Source organism: Heterobasidion irregulare, assembly GCF_000320585.1.
Source record: "Heterobasidion irregulare TC 32-1 unplaced genomic scaffold scaffold_11, whole genome shotgun sequence".
NCBI lineage: Eukaryota > Fungi > Basidiomycota > Agaricomycetes > Russulales > Bondarzewiaceae > Heterobasidion > Heterobasidion irregulare.
The window spans coordinates 1600469-1619686 of record NW_009258207.1 but is presented as its reverse complement, the minus strand read 5'-3'; the positions used below and the strand labels follow the sequence as shown (position 1 = coordinate 1619686).

The following is a 19218-nucleotide window of genomic DNA, read 5'->3' as shown; positions in this document are numbered from 1 at the left end:
GCCTAAAAAGAATATACCGTCAACCGGGGACGGTTGAATGCTAGTGCCCCGCGGATGTCGCGCTCGCACATTGTTAGGCATCAAATAGTGATGGTAGAATGGAGGGCAGAATATCTGACTAGAAGAAAGAAAAGAGAAACAACCTGGAAGGGACAGGACATTTAATTCCGATTTTCTACATATTTTTCGAGTATTTTACCACTTAAACTTGATTTCCTATCCCTTTTCATACTTATAATTCGCTTTTGGGACAGATTCCAGAGCCTAGGGTCTATTTCAGAAAGGGCTAGACCATGGCAAGACAATAAGGAATGGAAAGAAAGCAGTGGAATCTGGTAGAATAGAAGGGAGCTTTAGTAGAAGGATGGAGAATGTTTAGGAAAGGGGCAAGGTCTAGGGCATTCCAAGCTGAAAGGAGGGGAAGGTTCTGAGCAGTTCTGAAGGAAGCTGAAGGAATATTCTACCACATTCTGAGCCTTTCTTTTACTTTCCTTTCTGTTCCTCTGCTTTCCTCCTAATTCTTTTTATTTCTACAGCATTCTTTGTGACTCACAATGACTCTACTCAGCCTGTATATACTAGGAAGGAGATTCCCACTTGAAATAGTATATAAGGAGGCTGAATGTCCTGCTTCAGGCAGAGACCATCTCTCCCTCTTACTTTTACTCAGTCAGTCAGTGCCAGTCAATAAGTTCTTTGAGTGATATCAGTTGGAGATAAGCTGCAAGACTTGTAGGGATACTAGACGAACTAGTAGCTCGCCTTCAATCTGTGTAGCACCTCAGCAACTTGAATCACAAAGTTCTTAAGCCTCTCCTCATTATTCTCAGCATTTACGGAGTATTGTCTTTGTTAGTGGTCCGGCACCACTTCAGAAATTCGCTAAATAGCTCAAGATATTCTCATCGTTGCCTATAACTGTGACCAACATCTGTGTATCGTGCCAACACCAGAAGGTATCATCTAGAACAGCAATCAAACGAACACTAGGTACATCCGGAAAAACAGGAAACCCCGATCGTATCTAGGGGAGAAACCATTCCTCTCCGCGACAACGTGGTCACCAAGAGGCTGCAATTGCACAGAAAGCAGCAAGGACTCCTAGCGATTGCCCAACAGTGCGACAGCCTACGGGTCCTAAGCTCAAGGTGCTGAACCTGGCAACCTACAAGATGCATACACTTGGTGATTATCCTGCAACAATATGATGATTGGGAACAACAGACTCATATACTATGCACATTGTGAGTACTAAAACTGTCTATATCCAACCTTGATCCTAGTATAATTGTCATGACTTCAGGGAGAGGTTGCCCATAAGTTCTCAAAAAGGGCCTATGATCAAACTAATAAGCACAACTTTGTTGGGCAACTTGCTTAAGGGGAAGCTCGCGGACGAGTCATCACTGACTCCAGGACAAATCTAGGCCTTGACAAGCCACAGGTCAAGATTGATCGGCGCCGGAAGGTTCAACATGCCGAGGAACCTCTCCCCTATACTCTCCCTACTGCCCATCACCACATCTCGGAATCCACATGCAATTGGCACAGAATTTCACAGTGGATGACGGAGCATGCTGGCGATCGCGCCATGCTGGTATGTTTTAAACATTGTTAACACGAGGTATACTCATTGGTACCCAGGACTTTTGTACCTGCTTAACGGACCACCTATTGGCACGGTTCATGGGTCTCACATACGATGGCGATGAGCATTCTTTCGCTGATGAACAGCTCCTCCAACTAGAAATCATGCAAAACAGGATGTATGAGCACAATGTGCTTCGAATCAATTACACAAGCTACGATGTGCGCCGGTTGCAACATTCCATCAACCCTCAAACACACCCGGATATCATGGTCCTGTCCCATGATGATGTAGGGCCCAATGCACACCTCCATCCATATTGGTATGCACATGTCCTAAGTATATTTCATGTGATGGCACGGTATATTGGACCGAAGAGCCAGTTATCAGAGATGCAACGCATGGACTTTTTATGGGTACGATGGTATGGGTTGGACCCGGACATGTGTACGGGTTGGCATGCTAGGCGACTTCCTGCCGTAGGTTTTGTTCCTGAAACTGATCCTGACGTGTTTGGCTTCCTCAATCCGCAAGAGGTATTGAGGGGTGCTCACCTAATTCCTGCTTTCCATCACAGCCTTGCCGAGGGCCTTTTGCATGCAAATTCATGCGCACGCCGGGCAAATGAGGACCAAGACTGGAACCTGTTCTATCCCAACATATAAGTGCTATAGTTCATATGTTGGCATCAGCTGACGGATCTCCTATGTGTAGTTTCGTAGACCGAGGCATGTTCATGCGGTACCGAGGTGGTGGAGTCGGGCACCTGGTCACTCAAAGTTGGGATCGCATTTTGCAAAGTGAAGCACGACCTTCAATGGAAGATGACATGGTGGACAAAAGCACACTAGTCCTAACTGCTGCTGGAGGATTGGGCAATGCTGACGAGACTGCGGAGGTAGACAAGGATGACGATGAGGGCGAGGAAGAGCACGCAGAGGAAAGCGCAGCAGAAGAGGAGGCAGAGGAGGAAGTTGACATGATCTAGGGAGTCGCAGATGATTCGTGTGTGCACGATGACAAGATCCTTGCACGGGAAAACTATGCTACATTGTGAATAAACCAGTTTGTATTGGTTTCCGTCTGAATGCATGGCTCATAGTATAATACAATTTGAAAGAAAATATTATATTTGGGAGGTCTTTGACAAAATGGACTCGAGCGCTGTCGATTCATACTCTGGAGTTGCTTACAGCTCGACGGATCATCCAAACATCTTTGATGTTCTGGATTGCTGTCAGGGTCTTAGAAATACTCATCAGTTGTCGTCAGTCACGGAATGTGGCACTGCAATGGCTGGCGAGTGCTGATCACGGCTTGTGGAGCCTGCAAGTGCTGATGTGCCTCAAAGCCAACTGCCATGCCTGGTGAGAGATGGCAAGCTGGAGTCGCCCCTGGTCAGCCCTGATCATACCCCGCAACCCATGGCAACACGTGAGTGCACCACCATTGTCGACCACTTTTGGACACTTTTGCTGATGACAGCCGGCGTGCACTGCCTAGGGGCTGGGACTTTATTTTTCACACCTGTTGTTCTGCAACGACAGACATAGGGCTTTATGTATTATTATGATAGCATGTATGCCATAGAATTATAAAGAGTTACAAGGTATCTTGATCCTCAATCAACTGCTTAGTCAGAAGGAATCTGATATGACAATGTTAATCCTGCTGAGACTGGCCAGACTGACCAGATCTCGTCAGACTGGCCAAATCTCATTAGACTGTCCAAATCTCGCCATAATGGCCATTTTCATGTTACCCTTCTCGACACTTACAAGACCGGTGGCACCTGGCGAGGCTGTGTCACTACCCCTGCTTACATAGCCTTCCTAGGCTGTGTCCGGCCATGGAAGATCCGCGCGCTTTTCCTGATGAGCCGACTCTGTGACAGGAGAAGCGTTACTGGGTGGGGAACGTTTACGAGATATCAAATGAAATCCGGAACCAGGAATCGGTTGTTTCTTTGAAACTCATCATGCCTGCCTCGATACACTTGAGTACCTCTTTCCAGCAACGCGTCGTCTCTCATACTATCAATGAATGGCACGACTTTTACGGAATGAGTCCAATCGAACCGAAGAGCATTCGTTTTTATGACAAGACCCCACCCACGCTCAAGTACGTATCACAAAAAATCTGCAGTCACTCAGCAGCGCTCAGCAAACAAAATCTTGTTTTTGATGTAGGCCTCTTGCAGATGGTCCACATTTCTGGTTATTTGACAAAGAAAACCCGATCGGTTATGACGGACGAGCTGGCCTAAGCATCGACCGGATTGTCAAGTTGATACAATCGCACAATTCATATGATATACAACCGCTCTTGATTCCAGAAGATTGGAAGGTATGTGTGCACTCATTTTATCATACCGAAAGCCAGTCTGATTTCCATTCAATCAGAACGGCGATCCCAACGCGAATGTACCCCCTGTCATCGTAACCTTGCAGAACTCCTTGTGCCACTATATAGATCATTTGCACACAATTTGGGACGAAACGCCCGTCGAATTCTACAAGCCACGATCATACTTCTCGACTATACCCTATCCGTTTCCCAACGTCACTCTACATGAATTGCGAGACCCGAAGGATATGCTATACAGCGTCGAGTGGACGATCCTCAAGATCTTATCAAAGGCGCATATGGGAATGGTACAATACAGCACACTCGGTGTAAAAACTTTCTATAATGCTCTTCTCCCTGCTATCTGTCATCAAATTCGGGGCTGTGAAGTGCTCAGGTCGGTCGTCTGTATCTCCTGTACCCCAAATGAGATCTGATTACGCTGGTTTGAAGGTCAACTACTATCACATTTCCGCGCTATTCTGCCGAATATGGATCTTCTACATGCTTAGATTTTGTATGTCGACCATCCATCGACAACCTCCCGCGTGGTCTGCCTAGTGGGTTTGTGCCGGTTCTTTTCGCTGCGCATCATCTAGATGCTCTACATCCGTTTACGAACGAAGAATTATCATGGAGTAAACCAGGGCCAACGGAGAAGATGCCGGACCGATCGCAAGGGGTAGTGAAGCTTGCACGCATCTTCCAACCTTCGTTACAGCTTCTCGTCATGTACTTGACGAAGATATATCGTGTCGGCAATCTACAGTGGAAACCGCAGTGGAATGTAAGTAGTGATTTTGTGTCTTCAATAGCTCCCTGTGTCTCACACACCGCTTGGCAGCCGGTCATTGCAAAAGGAGAGCCTTTATGGCACAGGCCGCATGTGCCGGAGAATTTTTTCTTCTACGGAATGAATTATTCCCAAGTCGCGTGCATCATCTACACTTTCTTCCCGCGCTATCAGGTGACCTCTTCCGGACGTGTTGAATGGGGATTCTGCTGTTACGAGGCATACACTCCTTGGCCCATTGGTGGCGGTGACTTGACGCAGCGCATTCATTTAGTGAACACGATTCTCAGGATTCAACGCCACACCGCCGAGCTTGTGGAGCTTTTCAAGACAATCTCTCTATCTTTGGGATGCTCTGAATCGATTTACAGGAGTGTTGACATTATCACTGAAAGGGGCTAGTGTCTGGTTCTTCGAAATTTGATTATTCGATATCCTTTGTAAACCCATGACATTACTGACGGAAACAATGTACACTGACACTGAGGTGGGTGGCGTGTAGGGTGAATCATCATTGACAAACCTGGGCCTGAAGGTGTCAGAAATTGATTTTTCATGTGCTCGCCGCTGTGCGTGTGCATACCCACAATGTCGGTAACTTTTTCGTGTGCAGGCTATCCCTGCCGTTTAATAGGGTATTTTTGGGGACCGAACTCGGTCAAGGCGCAGGACCCTTTCAATTTCTGGCGTCTGGGATCAAAGCCTGCCCCTTTGGCAAATGGCCATCCTTCAATTTCTTAGTCCAGCGACAGATAGCTGTGCCTTCGCTATACAATGACGCAGAGAACGTTATGGCTCATGCAAAGAAGCCTACCATGAGGTTGTTGACTAACAATCGATAAGCCTTAGGTTCGTCATCTTCCAGCTATCCTTATACCATACCAACACTTACTCCACGAGTAAATGATGTCTCTCTCTATTCCCATGAAGAACGACGAGAGCAAGAGCTGGATTCCGTGAGTACTTAGAAATTGCAGTTTAAGCAGAAATTCTCACTGACACAACAAAGGTCCAAGAATTCTCCTACGAACATGGTGTCAGCGGTCCCGGATGCACTGATAGGACTCGACGGAGCTCCACAAACCGTTGAACGGCCTGTTGAAGGAAACCCAAGCGACAAAGATCCGCTCTTCACTGATCCAGAGAAATCTGGAATTGCGATCACACCCGGAACAAGACGAGTACTGGAAACGTATAAACACCGACTCTGGAGCAAAGGCGTGGCAGATGATGCATGGAGTCCATTGGCGCATCGCGCGTGCATACAAGGGAACGAGCAAGTCCGTGATTACTGCAAGGTAAGCCGTTGTCATGCTTCATCAATTAACAGCAGCTCATACATGATCCAAATAACGATGCAAATAGCAACGTGCGCCAGGAGGATTTAGTCAAACAGTATTCCTGGCAATTTATCACCTACAACGATAAGACTCCAATAAGGATGTCGATCGGGCAACTCCCTCCTCCGAACTCATCGTTCAAAGACGTCATCCGATACGCAAGAAGGATTCTCACAACTGTGATTAATCACACCCTGCTCATACCTAATACGTGGCCGGTGCGTGATAATACCTGTTAAGCTGAATATTCGGCGTTGTCTGAGTACTCACATTCGGCTTACAGACAATATCAGATGAGGATATAAACGTAGAAGATGTCCATCTGGTTTTACGAGCCATGTTGAGGGCTCATATCGAGAAGTTGGAGAAACAACTCGGCGCAGACGTCATCTCAATTACAGGGATCGAAGACTCTGTTAATTTCCCGTCGTCTGAGAGCGACAGTTTGCGTGGGAAGACGATCACGCTAGGACTATGGGACAATCCTAGACCTGATAAGAATATGCGAGGCCAGCAGCTGGATGCCGCTTTCAACGCGCTGTATGTCTTGTTGTGGCCCGGCAGCTATACAGCGGCGTCAGAACTTGCTGTTGAACGAGTAATCGGTGCACTCGTCGCACCGAATTTCGGGGTTAACGAGTGTGAAACTCTCTCGTGTGTGCCATCTTGCTCATACCAGTATATTGACCCTGATGAGCTATGCTTTTAGGGGACAGTCTGTACGGACATCCTTGATCCTTGGGTGTTTCGGATCGTATGCGTCGGCCGATATCTGCACCAAGATGATATACCATCCACCGAAGGACGTTTTTGACAAATCATCCCCTCCTCTCGACTTGACCGTACTCCAGCCGGTGGTTTTTGGTGCAGATGCCAAGGTACGCCTAAGAAGCAATGCAGCAAAGAAGAGGAAGGAAGACGACCTAGAAGACGAATCAGAGGGTGACGACGATCATACAGAACCTACTAGCCAGGCGCCTATGCTTCGACATGGTACAAGCAGTCCTATGCATCGCGTTTCTGCCCAATTGGCCTTTCTTTTCCAGCCAACCATGAAGATATTCATTGCACATCTTTCAGAGATAGAAGAGAAGAAGGTTGAAGGGAATCTACGGTTGACAATACCGAATTGGGAGTCATTGCCTCTCGAAGATAAGCTGAAAGAAAAAGTGAAGGCGGTCAATTGGACTAATCTGAAGGTATGTTTTGTTCGTTCATCTGCATATCGCTGATTTTACAAACATGGCAAGATTCCCGAATGGATGTTTGTCTTCGGCATCGGATACGACTCCAATGGCTTCATAATATACACTTTTTATCCGGTCCTATTCGTGGACGGCAATCAGCCTCGCTGGGAGTTTCTATGTTTCCAGACGTCGACTTACTTCGACAACGTATTTCAGCATTATGATGCTAAAATGCGGATCGCAGCTTTGAAAACACTATTGGCGATGAGGAGGCATTCACACTTCCTTGCTCAATCCCTCAGAGCTGGCGATCACCAATTGCATCTTCCAGAGGAGTTCATCTTGGTGGTTAGGCGAATGGCCAAAGAAGACGAGGCCATCCGGTTGAGTCAGGTGGAGGCTGCCAAGCAACGTGATAAAGACAAAAAATCCCAGAGGGATGGTGGGTTGGAGACCGAATCTGTCCCTACGACTTCAAGGCAGCGGAGGGCCCCAAGACAAAAGGAAGAAGAGAAGGAGTACAGGCCGAGTGCAAGCTTGGGCTCGCTTCAGGGGTCGACGAGGCTCACAAGGTCTGATGGAAAGGGGAAGGTAAAGGCTGCGTAGGTTTGCTGAACGGCTATCTGATGTAACACGTTAGGCATGATTGGCGTCGAAACATGTGTTCTCTCCACCGTATTCCTATTGACAAACAAAAGTGGGCCATAATCTCTTCAGAGGAGTCGCACATGCAACATGAGCTCTTGATATATGTGATGCACGCATGCAGGAACGCCGATATTTCCACTGCCTCTTACGACCTTATCAGTAACTTGAACATGATCTACCTCGAAATATGTACTGCTCGCACTCTCGATGAGTACAAATATGAACCACATACACAAAAATTAAAAGATAAATTGTACATATTGTGATATAAAGTAATTACAGCCCGTTTGGCACCTTGAGCGAATCACTACGTTCTGCCTGATCACCGAGGCTTTCCGTGTGATGCTTGACGTCTGCCCTCCCGCTCATCTCATGAGATTCGGCCTCTATATCGATGAAAACCTGTAGCAGTTGATATCAATAGTCTATTCAGTGATTTCAGTGATATCGTCTGTGCTTGCCTCTGTGCGCATCTGTGATGGTGCTGAAAATGATAAATCGTTTGGCCGCTGCACAGACAACATCATAAGCGTGGGAACGATGCTGAGTCTCATAAACGCGTACGGTCTTCCTCTTTGAGGCAGATTTGAATTGAGAGCTGCCAATGATGCTGCCATTGCTTGAATCATACTGCCGCCCCTGACGGGAGTCGAGGCTGGACATCAAGGAATTGGTATAGAGCTTGGCGAGTGGAAGGTTGATCATAACGTGACTAACACAGTGTATGTCAGTGATTATCAGGAGGTATGGATGGAGGCGTGGATCTGCTCACTGCGCAGTTTGCTGAAGCAAGGGCGTTGGATTGTCGTGAGATAAGTTTCTCAATCCAGGAAGAAGAAGAACGCACGAGGGAAAGATACAGTGTTAGATCCAAGATAGCGAATACAGAGGTGAGTAAACCTGTCTGGACAGTGACTGGGAGCATGAGACGGTGATCAAATGTCAGGATTAAGTAAGACCGGTAAGATGCAAAGAGACTCACGGCGGATGATTTTGTTGACGGTGTCATCCGTTGACGAGAATCCGGTTCTCTGGTTCCGCTGTAAAAAAAACCCATCAGCGATATTCACAGACGGCACCGATGTGAAGACCTACTAATTGTGAACCAGAATAACACTGATGACCGTATCAGTTAGTGCTGAAGATGCCAACCAGACAATCACGATGGGACGATAGCGGGCAACTGCTGTGATCGACGACTGATCGACGAGGTTGACGATGGACAATACAGTCGCCCCAGCTGAACATCGTGTGTAGGCTCAAGCGGACGTGGACGATTGCTTTTTCGGTACTTACTGCAAGATATGATGGATGGGACGATCACCGCAATCATCCACCACCTTCTACCCGTAAGAACTTTCACTCTCCAAGCGTAGAACAGTTGAACCATGGTCGCGATGATACCCTTCCGTAAAGATGAGTCTAATAGTTTTTACCTGACGAGAAACGCACGATGGTCATGGGATCTGCATCGGGAAAGGCTCCGTGAGTGAGAAGGAAGCCTACAGCTCGAAAAGTCCTACTCACTCATAGTGTTCACTGGACCGGTGAAACATCGACATCAGAAATTTTCCAGATGGGACTGAATGGGCAACTTACGCCAAGTGGAAACGCCTGCCGCCGGCATGTTTCCTACGAGTCCATTCGCGGTCAATTGTATCGATCCATGTGAGACCACGTAGACGTACCGAAATTGTTGACGAGACGGTCATAGCTGTACGATATTGGAAGGACAGAGTTGGACGTTTCCACCACGATGAGCAGGGCAACCTGAGCAGAAAGGTCCATTATCGGCTGGTCCGTCTTGGCAAATGTAGGTGCCGCACCACAATCTTGATCCACATACGATCACTGGTAAGATATACGAAGTTAACATCGGCCCCCTTGATGTGCAGTCGCAGATGACTGACCGTTTGTAGGTTTGGAAGTACACAAAAGTCTGTGCGAGGAAGATACCGTATAGGATCAGATTGAAGAATGTTCCGAGGAGCATTGGCCCTTGGCTAGTAGACCGTCGTCAGAAAAGGCGACAGTCCGAATGCGCACGCTTACATTGTCCTCGCAAAGTTAGGTGTGGTAGCATCGGACATACCTCGCGACAGGATTGGCTGCTTGGTGAGATTCGCGGATAAGAAGGCGGGAAAGAACTGTGGGCGAGAAAAGAGAACAGAGCGTTCCTGGCTGGGGGGAGACCGCCCCACACTAAATATGCTCGCGTGGTTGGTGCTCCAAAGGTTTAATCAGAAACGAGACAAAGTTAGAACCTTGTAGGCAAGATCACTAGCGCACGGCTGTGTACCGTTAGATCACGAAGGGCAAGAAGAAAAAGTGATCAACTGGACGAATTTGACGTTTCAAAGGAGACCTTCGGGAGAGCCCGCTGGCATTGCTTCATCCTGTGAGCTCCGTATACATGCGCACACAGGCTCTTCTTCGTTTCCATTGGTGGGAAAGGGTGAGAGCGTCTACCGCAATTAGAATAGTCTAACGTTAGCCTGATGACTCTGCGAAGTCCGTGGATGTGGCTACCGGAGAATCCGTGATTGTGAGCGTGATGTTCTCAGTCAAACAGATAGATACCGATGGAATTTTCGAGAGAGACCTCAGTGAGTTGATGCGTTTTCAGAGGAGACTTGAAAAAGCAGGAGGATATATTGGAGCTGAACTCGATTGGCTGCTAAACGTCGGAGTTTCTATTCGCTTTTCACACTCCGCTTACACATTGTCGTCGATTGTTCTGCATTCTGATCCCTGTGTCAATCATGATACAGCGCCTGTTGGGTTTGGTGGGCCATGCTGTCGTCCTTCAATTCGACGCAGCCGAAGCACAGGTGAGCGCCTTTATCTGATGGAACTTTTCTTTCGATGTTAACTCCTCGTGTTTCCAGTGACTCTATCGCTATTGTATTCAAACAGCACCGGCTAAGGCATTCTTTTACTGTTATGGCGCAGAGTTTGCGAAGACTAAAAATGGCCGTCTCGAGATATCTGAGGATCATATCAATGTCTGCGTACTGCTGTCCTAATCAACTCGTGTATATCATAAAGAGGATCATAACCGTTCAGATTCACCACCCGTCACGTCTCCCCCAATCTTACCGCGCTACATGTCGACCTTATGGTTGACTGTAGCTGTCCTTCTGGTATCTTTGCTCCCGCATCTCTGGTATCAGCGAAAGGGAAAACACCCCTACAGCTCCCTTCCCTTTCCTCCTGGTCCCAAGCGCCTCCCATTCATAGGTAATCTGTTCAACCTACCCAGAGGCCACGATGCGTCTGTATATCGGGATTGGTCGAGAGAGTTCGGTGAGTCAACGATCTCAAATCCATTACTTGGATGATCTCAACTCTCGCTGCTCAGGCTCTGAGATCGTTCACCTCGACGTGATTGGGATGCATGCCATCGTCGTAAACTCAGCAAAGGCAGCGCGCGAAATCTTCGAGAAGAGGTCCTTGTTGTATTCTGACAGGTTCAATCATGTGCATCTTTTTTGAGAATAACTATTGACGTGCTTGGTATCGCAGACCTTCCTTTCTGGTACTAAATAAGATGTAATGCTGGGTCGGGATTGGTGTTGTAAACGTTCCACTAATGTTTGTCGCTTACGACCCTCAGGCTCGGTTTTCGTTGGGCGCTGGGCTTCATGCCATACGGTCGGAAATGGAGGAACACGAGAAAGGCGTTCCACAGTTGCTTCAACTCGACTGCATCTCTGCGCTACCATCGCCTCGATCTACAAGCATCACACGAGCTCCTGCGTCGTCTTCTAGACACTCCGCAAGCCTTCGTCGAACACGTGCGACAGTAAGCGAGCACATTATCGACGATCTCTCTCTCGGCTATCTCACTGCGATCTCACCTCTGTCTTGCAGCGTGGTGGTAGATCTCATCCTTGAGATCGCGTACGGCTCCAACATGAGATCAATGGGAGATACGGGTGATGATTATGTTATCATCGCGGAGAAGACACTCGATGCCATGCTCATTGGTAGCACACCGCACGCCGTCCTTCTCGATTTGTTTCCAATTCGTGAGCTCGCTCTTCTTTAAAATACGTTGTCGCGATTGAGGATCGCTGTCCAGCTCTCTCTTCGAAGAATGGACACACCGACTTCTCTTCACACTATCACCATCATCCATCACTCCTCCATCCTTCGCCTCCTCTATCGGGCGCCGCGCTGGAGAAGGTCGAGCAAGCACCGAGCGCTTTCATGGGAAACCACCGTCGTCACCATTGGCTAGGCCGCACTGATGTATCGGCTATAGCCTATCTGCGCACCGACCACCCCATCTCCGTCGCTCTTATAGACCCTTCTGCCATCGTTCTCTGACTCGCGTCTGCAGAGCACATTCGATTGTCACCGTTCAGCAAGGACAAGAATCGACACATCACAGCACCCGCGACCATGCCAATTGTTCAAGCAGGTAGCGTCTTCAATTTTGCATGTAGATTGCAGACTGATCAGATTGTCGATCTCATTAGATGATATCTCGGGTAAAACATTCGACTATATTATCGTCGGTGAGCACATTGCCTCATCGGAAGCGAGGAATGCAGTGGCGCTGAACACATCGCCGTCCTCGTTCAGGTGGAGGGGTGTGTCGCGTTACTTTCTTAGGAAGTGGCTTCTTTTGAATGATGCGAACAAATGCAGACTGCGGGCCTTGTCGTCGCTGCCAGGCTCTCCGAAGACCCCAATGTGTCCGTACTAGTCCTTGAAGCTGGCCCAGCGAACATCGATGATGCGCTGCTCTGTACGTGCTCGCCGAAACTGTGAATTATTGTCTCTCAAAAACTAAGACATTCATAAGGCCGCCCTGCATCGATCGGAGCGACGTTTGGCCAAGAGCAGTACGATTGGTCGTTCAAAACCGTGCGTCTCGCAGACACACATCTCGATTACTGCACAGGATTGAGCGCAGCCTAGTAGGTTCCCCAAACCCATAGCAACAACAAGGAGTACTTTTGGTTCAGGTACGTCTGCCGCGTCCCATTTCATGAGAATCGGGGCTTGATGCGCTCGCATGCAGTGGCCGAACTCTCGGGGGGAGCTCTGCTGTCAATTTCTTCGCCTGGAACAAACCACCCGCGGACCATATCGATGGTGCATCCTTGCAGTCATATAGCCGCACTGCGCTCATAGAGCCCGTATTTCCCCAGATCTTGAGCGTCTCGGGAACCCCGGATGGAACTGGGCCAACTTACAAAAGTACATCGCCAGAGCAGAAGGGTTCGATATTGATATTTCATACCCTCAGATATGCTTCCTCCGACACCAGTAACGTAGATTCGTTCCGCCGACCCCCGAGGAGATCAAGGAGCACGAGCTGATTGGAGCTGAAAATTGGAAGCTCAGAGAAAAAGGTGTGTGCACACTGCTACATGCGTGTGCCACCCGATGCATTGCTGAGTTGTGCGTCATAGGTCCGATCGACCTTGCTATACCCAAGCGCTTCCTCTCTGGGGATCTGGACGCCGTTCACGTCAGCCATATACGCCGTTTATCTGTTTTCGTTGCCTGACCACCGTGACAGACTGTCCTGAACGCCGGTATCCCGCGCGCCGCAGCTCCAGTATGTGATATACTGCTCGTGTCTTACGAGCACCCATTGACGTGGATCTACCTCTAGCTCAATGGAGATGTGCGTTTCCTTGCTTTCAGGATTTGATTTTTTGCTCACATGATTATTTACATGACTATATAGTTGGCGGGCTTATCCTTCGCCCCGAGCACCATCAATCCCGTTACGTTCTCTAGATCATTTGCTACAACGGTACGTCTTCAGTCTTCCCCGTGTCGATTTAGCTCTCCCATATCCTCATGAACGTCTACCATATCTTCATGAACGTCTAGGGATACTGGCTGCCGAACCAGAATCGTCACAACCTGTCACTCATTGTCAATGCTACAGCGACCAAAATCATTACTGAAGGCGAGAGCCCATCGTTGGAGGCCACTGGCGTCCAATTTGTCATCAAGGGGGCAAACAATGTTCATAAAGTCGTGCATGCTGGGAAGGAGGTGATACTGTCTGCCGGGTGAGTCCATGTCAAGTTGCATACGGTTGTAAGTGGGGCAACGAGAATAACTACGCTTATGATCAGGTCTATCAAGACTCCTCACTTGCTCGAGCTGTCGGGTATCGGGGACGAGAAAATTCTGGACAAGGTCGGTATCCCGGTCAAGATCGACTTGCCCGGAGTCGGCGAGAATGTTCAGGAGCATTGTATCATCTCTATCACGTTTGGTGCGTACGCGGTCTTCCTGAGAACCAATTTGCATGATTTGATCTGGCTTATGCCCAGAGCTCCGAGACGATGTCTCTTACGAGATATTCGACGTTCTCCCAGACCCCGCTCGCGCAGCAAAGGAGCTCAAGCTCTAGTACGTGACTGTGTTGAAGTCACCCAGTCACCGACATTCATCGCAGGGTGCTCGATATCTAGCGCGAAAGGCGAGGGCTTGCACACATACACGCCCCATTGCTACATATTCGCGCCGCTTGAGACGCTCTCGTCCCGCGGAGAGGAAATTTGATGTCCCGGCGTTTGGACAGGCGCTCCCCTGGCTGCGAGATAATGTTCTACTCTGCGCTGTCGTCATTCCCTAGTATGTGATTTCTCCACTCTCAGCCGGAACCAGTTCCACTCGAACTAATGTTTGCTGTAGACCCGCCTGAAGATGGAAAGAAGTATTTCTCTTACCACACATCCATGAACCATCAGTGGTCTAGAGGAAACATTATACTTATCCCATCTCTGTAATTCGGGCAAGGTTCAAATGCTGACACGAATCGTTTCTCTTACCTTTGCTAGCACATCACTTCCGAAGATCCCTTGGCGCAGCCTGCCATTGACCCACACTACTTTGAGGAAGACATCCGTCAGAGGTCCTTCACTACAGTTTTCGTGGCGTGCTATGCTTGCGTCGGAGGCAGACTTGAGGACCTTCGTTGTAGATGTCAAGTTCATAAGGAAGCTGCCGACGTTATCTCCTCACAAGGAAGTGATTGGTGAGCAGATACCTTGTTTGAGTATTCAAGAAGTGAGGTTAAGACTGCGTCAGAATTTCACAGTCAAGGAGATCAACCCCAGCCCCACCGTCACCACTGACGAACAGATCGGCGGTGCGTGGTTTTTCGCGCCACCTACGCATATGCACGCAGACTATTTCTTATCGATCTTGACAGACTGGATCAAGAACTACATGTCCACCACGTTCCGTAAGCAACCACTCACCTGTCTACGCATGAAAATTGTTTGCGATAGGCTGCGCAGACACTGCAGGCTCCGCGTCAATGCCGCCGAAGGACAAAGACGGAGTTGTGGACCCCAGGCTGAAGGTGCGTGCTGTCTTCTATCGACAATTCAGCTCGCTGAGAGATATCACGATGCAAGGTATATGGAACGAGCAACCTCCGCGTCGTCGATTTGTCTGTGGTCCCCCTCCTCTTTACGGCCCACTCTCAGTGTGAGTGAAGCTGTCTATCTGTCTTCTGTCGTGAGGACTGACCTTGTGTGCTCCAGCTGTTGTTTACGAGCTAGCTAAGCAAGGTAAGGGAAACTATTGACTGTGGCTGTTCTGTCAATACTGACCACAGTTCGTCTAGCCGCGGCCATCATCAAGGGCGAGATCTAAAAAGACAAACTGTATGGGATGTAAGATAGCAGAACGAACCTGTGTCTGACTATGTCCAGAATTTAAGATGACCTTTCTATCGCCCTTCGATATCAGGGGATTCAACGCGCCAACCTGAAGTATTGAGTCAACCAAACCTCGTCTTGTCGAACCATCACCGAGATCAGAAAAGGGCGCAGCGATATATCCATGACAGTAATAATCTCGTGACTGGACTGGAACACAGAGAATGAGTGACGAGGACTTTCGCGATGTGAGGAGACAGATAGTCAGAGGTCTGAGACAGCGCGTGACACTATGACTCGGTGGTTCGTTCGGCTGTCAGCGTATTCACTGACACGTGGTTGGGTTGGCGTTCAGCCATAGACTCGTCGGTTCGCAGGCGCTCAAATGCCTTGATGTTGTCGCAAGCCTCCTTGGACTGTGTGCACTTGAACTGCGGCGTCGCAAGCCAAAGTAACGTTTGGCCCTGAACAAGATGGAGGCATTGCAAATGATCAATTACAGGAAGAGGGCTAGATTGTTCGAGACGCACCTAAATTATCTCCCCTTGCCATATAGGTTTAATTGCGATGAGAGAGGTTCGTGCTTTCGAACCCGTAGTGATTGGGCCAGCGCCTTCCAAACGATCAACCTAGCACGTCCTAGACCAGGCGACATACCTGAGCTAAAGCCTTGTGGGACCTTCGCGAAATGTTGGGCTGCGTACCTTGGGAGCCTGTGCAATTTTGTGAGCCTGTTCCCCATGGAATCCTTTCGAGGATGTGAGCGGCCGCCGTGGATGCGGATCCTGAGCGACGAGTCCGAAACTACTGCTGTAAACGATAGGAGGCGTCTGATGGATTCGTATGCCTCCTTTGCGAAGCGACAGTCATGTAGAGATTATGGCGGCGTACAATGATTGATCGGTAAGTATAGCTGGTTAGAGAGTCTCCAAGCGCTCGACGAAGAATGTTTCATTGAATGAAGGGTGAGGCTTACACGCACCGACGTCTCCCGAAAGCCATCATGCAGCTAGAGCAAAAATGACTGCTGTCTTCTTTGACTAGCTGTCCATGCCGAGTGCTCCTACGGCGCTTTCCCATTTTGACACGCTGAGAGCTCTGCAGGTGAGCAATGCGCTGCGAACAAACGTGTGAAGGACATAAACTTACAAGTCGGCAACGTTCTCGCTCGGCATAACATATATATGGATACAGCCATTTGTCAATCTCACCGCGCCGACCTCGAACTCCCGTGCCCTGCGGATGGTGCGTAAATTTGTGAACGGGGAAGTAGTGTTTCCGGGCTCCTTGGCACCCTCCCAGATATCCCTCAACTGTGTTGAAAATAGAATGACGAGCAGCCGTCCTTTCTGCGTCGGGAGGATGATCGTGGCGCTCATTCTGGGAAAGTACGGCATAATCTCTGGCCAACGTGAGCGGGTCATGTTGGAATAGGTGTGCGAGAAGGAAGCGAGGATCATCTCTTCGATATGCACGCCGATGGACGGATTCTCGTCCCCGTATCCGTCTCCGTCTTCGGTAATAGCCATGCGGCCGGAGAACGACTTTCCGCCCGGTACTTGCAGGCCAGGAGCAAAGATCACAAATGGAACTGATAGGGGCCTGGAGGTCGGATTCTTCTTCCGCGGATAGGAGTTGGGGCCGAACTGAAGGATCATGTTGTCCTCATCGTCGTTCATCTGGGAACCCGGTTGGTACGGGAAGGTAGCGAGATACTGATCCTGGATAATGATGCCGCACGACTAGATAATTATCGATTTGATATCAAGTCAGGTATACCAGTTTGCAAAGAGAAGAACACGTACAAAAACGGCTCGCAAGAGCTGGACGCGATCTCCTGCCTCGCTGCCTCCTGGTTCGCTGATCGCCTTCTCTATCTGAGAGAGCAAATCACGCTCCCTCACACTGATCTCTTGTCCAATCTCCTCTCGGACACGTTCAAAGGACTCAAAGGCGGCGCGCGCTTCGTCGTAGCGAGCGAACTTATAGTGTAGTTTGGCACGTCGAAAAAGACATCTAGTAGTCAGCACCTTGGGGGAATCTGGCACCGTGTACTCTTGGGAGAGAGCAAGGTTGTTATCTCGAAAGGCGGTGCAGATATCTCCCCAGAGCATGTAGCTTTGAGCACGGTTGGAGATGATCGCACGCTTCAATTCCAGAGAGGTCGTGGGCCCGGCACATTCGAGAGCCTTTGTGTAGAGCTAGGGGATTGTCAGCCGACAAAGTGGAGCGAGGGTAGAGTGATTGCGTACTTGGATTGCAGTCTTGTACATGCCCGCGCGAAACTCCACATTAGCCCTCTCCTTCAACTTTAGAACGGAATCTCCTGCGCTCATGATAGCGCAGACGTGGACACAGACGGCGTGAAAGCATGTGCAGGAAGGGTTGAGAGGTTATTTTAGCAGAAGACACGAAAGGTAGACGGCTAAGTGAGGAATGGGAAGCGGTTGAAAATCATTTAGGGGTACCTGAGCCAAATATGTAATTTGAAACTTACGAGTCCGACGCTCGGACCTGTAACAGTGCTTTCGACTAGGCACTACCGTTCGCTCATGCGATCCCTCAAGTGTCAATCGAGGCCAACTCGGGATCGACATCACAAGCTAGAGCAGAGCGTGTACTCATGCCCGCGAAAAGTGTCTGAACGGCAATTGCCGAGCTGCTACAATGGCACTTTTGAACATGGCTGTATATTAGCTGTGTGTCTAACAAAAATATGACAATTTTTGAAAATATACTGGTGTATAATGTATAATATCAACATTCCATGTGTTAAAGTACTTGAAAAAATGAATCATTTTAAAGCTTTTGTGGTGAGATCTTTCTGTTATGATCACGTTCTATCGGGCCTATACGGCGGTCTATACCGATACGATCATCACAAATATCACGCGGCCTCACAGGTTGAGGCGTACTCCAAGGTACAGATATTAACCTTGGTCATCCACTCCCAATGGATCATCAATCATTGGTCGAGTATCACGGGCCTTTGTATTAGCGGGCATGGAACGCCGCCTTATAAATTACTCACACGCAGGGCATGAACCTCCTAATCTCTCCTGGCCGGAAGGAGACCAACGGAGAAGCACAAGAGTAGTCGTTATTGAGAGAGACGACTTAGAGAATACCTACAGATATATATTCGGTATTCTCACGCCCTACTTCCCAAAGTAGTATAAAAGGCCCATAGAATAGGCTGACGATCTTCAGTCTATTCTCTTCGTTCCCCTGTATCTTCACATACAGGGATCTTCGTTCAGTACTGTCTTCCTACAGTATTCCTTCGCTCACTGCAGTCTACCTACTGCAGCCTTCATTGCTACCTCGCAATACACTTCTGGCTCCTGTGCTACACGTACAGTCGAGACCACCGTTCCACACACCCTCCACGAGTGACCTAGGGAAGAACCTCCTACTCTTGGGGTTACCGACGAGCAGTCGTAACACTAGAATAGACTCTTCTGCCCCTACCTTGCTCGCACTAGCTTGCTGCCACACTCTCTCTCATAACCTTGCTCAGTGGGGATATAGACCCCCATTGAGAAAGCGTTACTGCACACACTCTGGAGCAAGACCTAGGCCAGGAATACCCACCCGGCACTAGACGTATCAATAATCAACTCCGTCACAACAATCGCCCTATCCGGCGCGAAGGGGACTTCTGGGTCTA

The 19218-nt window shown here is 48.9% G+C and overlaps 7 protein-coding genes across 7 annotated transcripts; 5 read left to right on the top strand and 2 right to left on the bottom strand.

Annotated features, from left to right (window-relative positions):
• Nucleotides 1-1564: 1564 nt before the first annotated feature.
• Nucleotides 1565-2253, top strand: HETIRDRAFT_422253 (uncharacterized protein; the record flags this gene model as incomplete). Its single annotated transcript, XM_009553467.1, has 2 exons — nucleotides 1565-1597; nucleotides 1645-2253. The coding sequence occupies 2 exons, from the start codon at nucleotides 1565-1567 to the stop codon at nucleotides 2251-2253; spliced, it is 642 nt and encodes a 213-aa protein (XP_009551762.1).
• Nucleotides 2254-3567: 1314 nt separating this feature from the next.
• On the top strand, nucleotides 3568-4553 carry HETIRDRAFT_148183 (uncharacterized protein; the record flags this gene model as incomplete). The annotated part of the gene is made up of 4 exons (XM_009553466.1): nucleotides 3568-3709; nucleotides 3778-3934; nucleotides 3991-4331; nucleotides 4388-4553. Coding segments are annotated over exons 1-4 (723 nt in total), but the record flags the coding sequence as incomplete, so codon positions are not given.
• A 1098-nt stretch (nucleotides 4554-5651) lies between these two features.
• HETIRDRAFT_328785 (uncharacterized protein) lies at nucleotides 5652-7860 on the top strand (the record flags this gene model as incomplete). The annotated part of the gene is made up of 6 exons (XM_009553465.1): nucleotides 5652-5683; nucleotides 5737-6007; nucleotides 6058-6285; nucleotides 6351-6721; nucleotides 6777-7266; nucleotides 7318-7860. 6 exons carry the CDS (start codon nucleotides 5652-5654, stop codon nucleotides 7858-7860), a joined length of 1935 nt encoding a protein of 644 aa, XP_009551760.1.
• Nucleotides 7861-8340: 480 nt separating this feature from the next.
• HETIRDRAFT_152352 (uncharacterized protein) lies at nucleotides 8341-10374 on the bottom strand (the record flags this gene model as incomplete). The annotated part of the gene is made up of 13 exons (XM_009553464.1): nucleotides 9955-10374; nucleotides 9813-9905; nucleotides 9729-9753; nucleotides 9591-9672; nucleotides 9502-9534; nucleotides 9430-9441; nucleotides 9355-9368; nucleotides 9199-9307; nucleotides 9027-9142; nucleotides 8885-8942; nucleotides 8750-8817; nucleotides 8675-8685; nucleotides 8341-8614 (listed from the first exon to the last, which is right to left on the bottom strand). Exons 1-13 carry the CDS (start codon nucleotides 9990-9992, stop codon nucleotides 8341-8343), a joined length of 933 nt encoding a protein of 310 aa, XP_009551759.1. The 5' UTR covers nucleotides 9993-10374.
• A 321-nt stretch (nucleotides 10375-10695) lies between these two features.
• On the top strand, nucleotides 10696-11953 carry cyp74 (cytochrome P450 monooxygenase 74; the record flags this gene model as incomplete). Its single annotated transcript, XM_009553463.1, has 7 exons — nucleotides 10696-10733; nucleotides 10791-10984; nucleotides 11035-11208; nucleotides 11264-11372; nucleotides 11428-11454; nucleotides 11519-11707; nucleotides 11776-11953. The coding sequence occupies 7 exons, from the start codon at nucleotides 10696-10698 to the stop codon at nucleotides 11951-11953; spliced, it is 909 nt and encodes a 302-aa protein (XP_009551758.1).
• Nucleotides 11954-12309: 356 nt separating this feature from the next.
• gor10 (GMC oxidoreductase 10) lies at nucleotides 12310-15543 on the top strand (the record flags this gene model as incomplete). The annotated part of the gene is made up of 22 exons (XM_009553462.1): nucleotides 12310-12328; nucleotides 12387-12425; nucleotides 12499-12500; nucleotides 12559-12658; nucleotides 12716-12777; nucleotides 12835-12878; nucleotides 12935-13008; nucleotides 13065-13134; nucleotides 13192-13268; nucleotides 13329-13387; nucleotides 13439-13477; nucleotides 13610-13678; nucleotides 13759-13943; nucleotides 14010-14152; nucleotides 14211-14289; nucleotides 14721-14917; nucleotides 14981-15031; nucleotides 15095-15127; nucleotides 15183-15247; nucleotides 15303-15375; nucleotides 15432-15458; nucleotides 15515-15543. The coding sequence occupies 22 exons, from the start codon at nucleotides 12310-12312 to the stop codon at nucleotides 15541-15543; spliced, it is 1536 nt and encodes a 511-aa protein (XP_009551757.1).
• Nucleotides 15544-16588: 1045 nt separating this feature from the next.
• Nucleotides 16589-17884, bottom strand: HETIRDRAFT_430166 (uncharacterized protein; the record flags this gene model as incomplete). Its single annotated transcript, XM_009553461.1, has 4 exons — nucleotides 16589-16664; nucleotides 16698-17290; nucleotides 17354-17749; nucleotides 17801-17884. 4 exons carry the CDS (start codon nucleotides 17882-17884, stop codon nucleotides 16589-16591), a joined length of 1149 nt encoding a protein of 382 aa, XP_009551756.1.
• Nucleotides 17885-19218: the final 1334 nt, after the last annotated feature.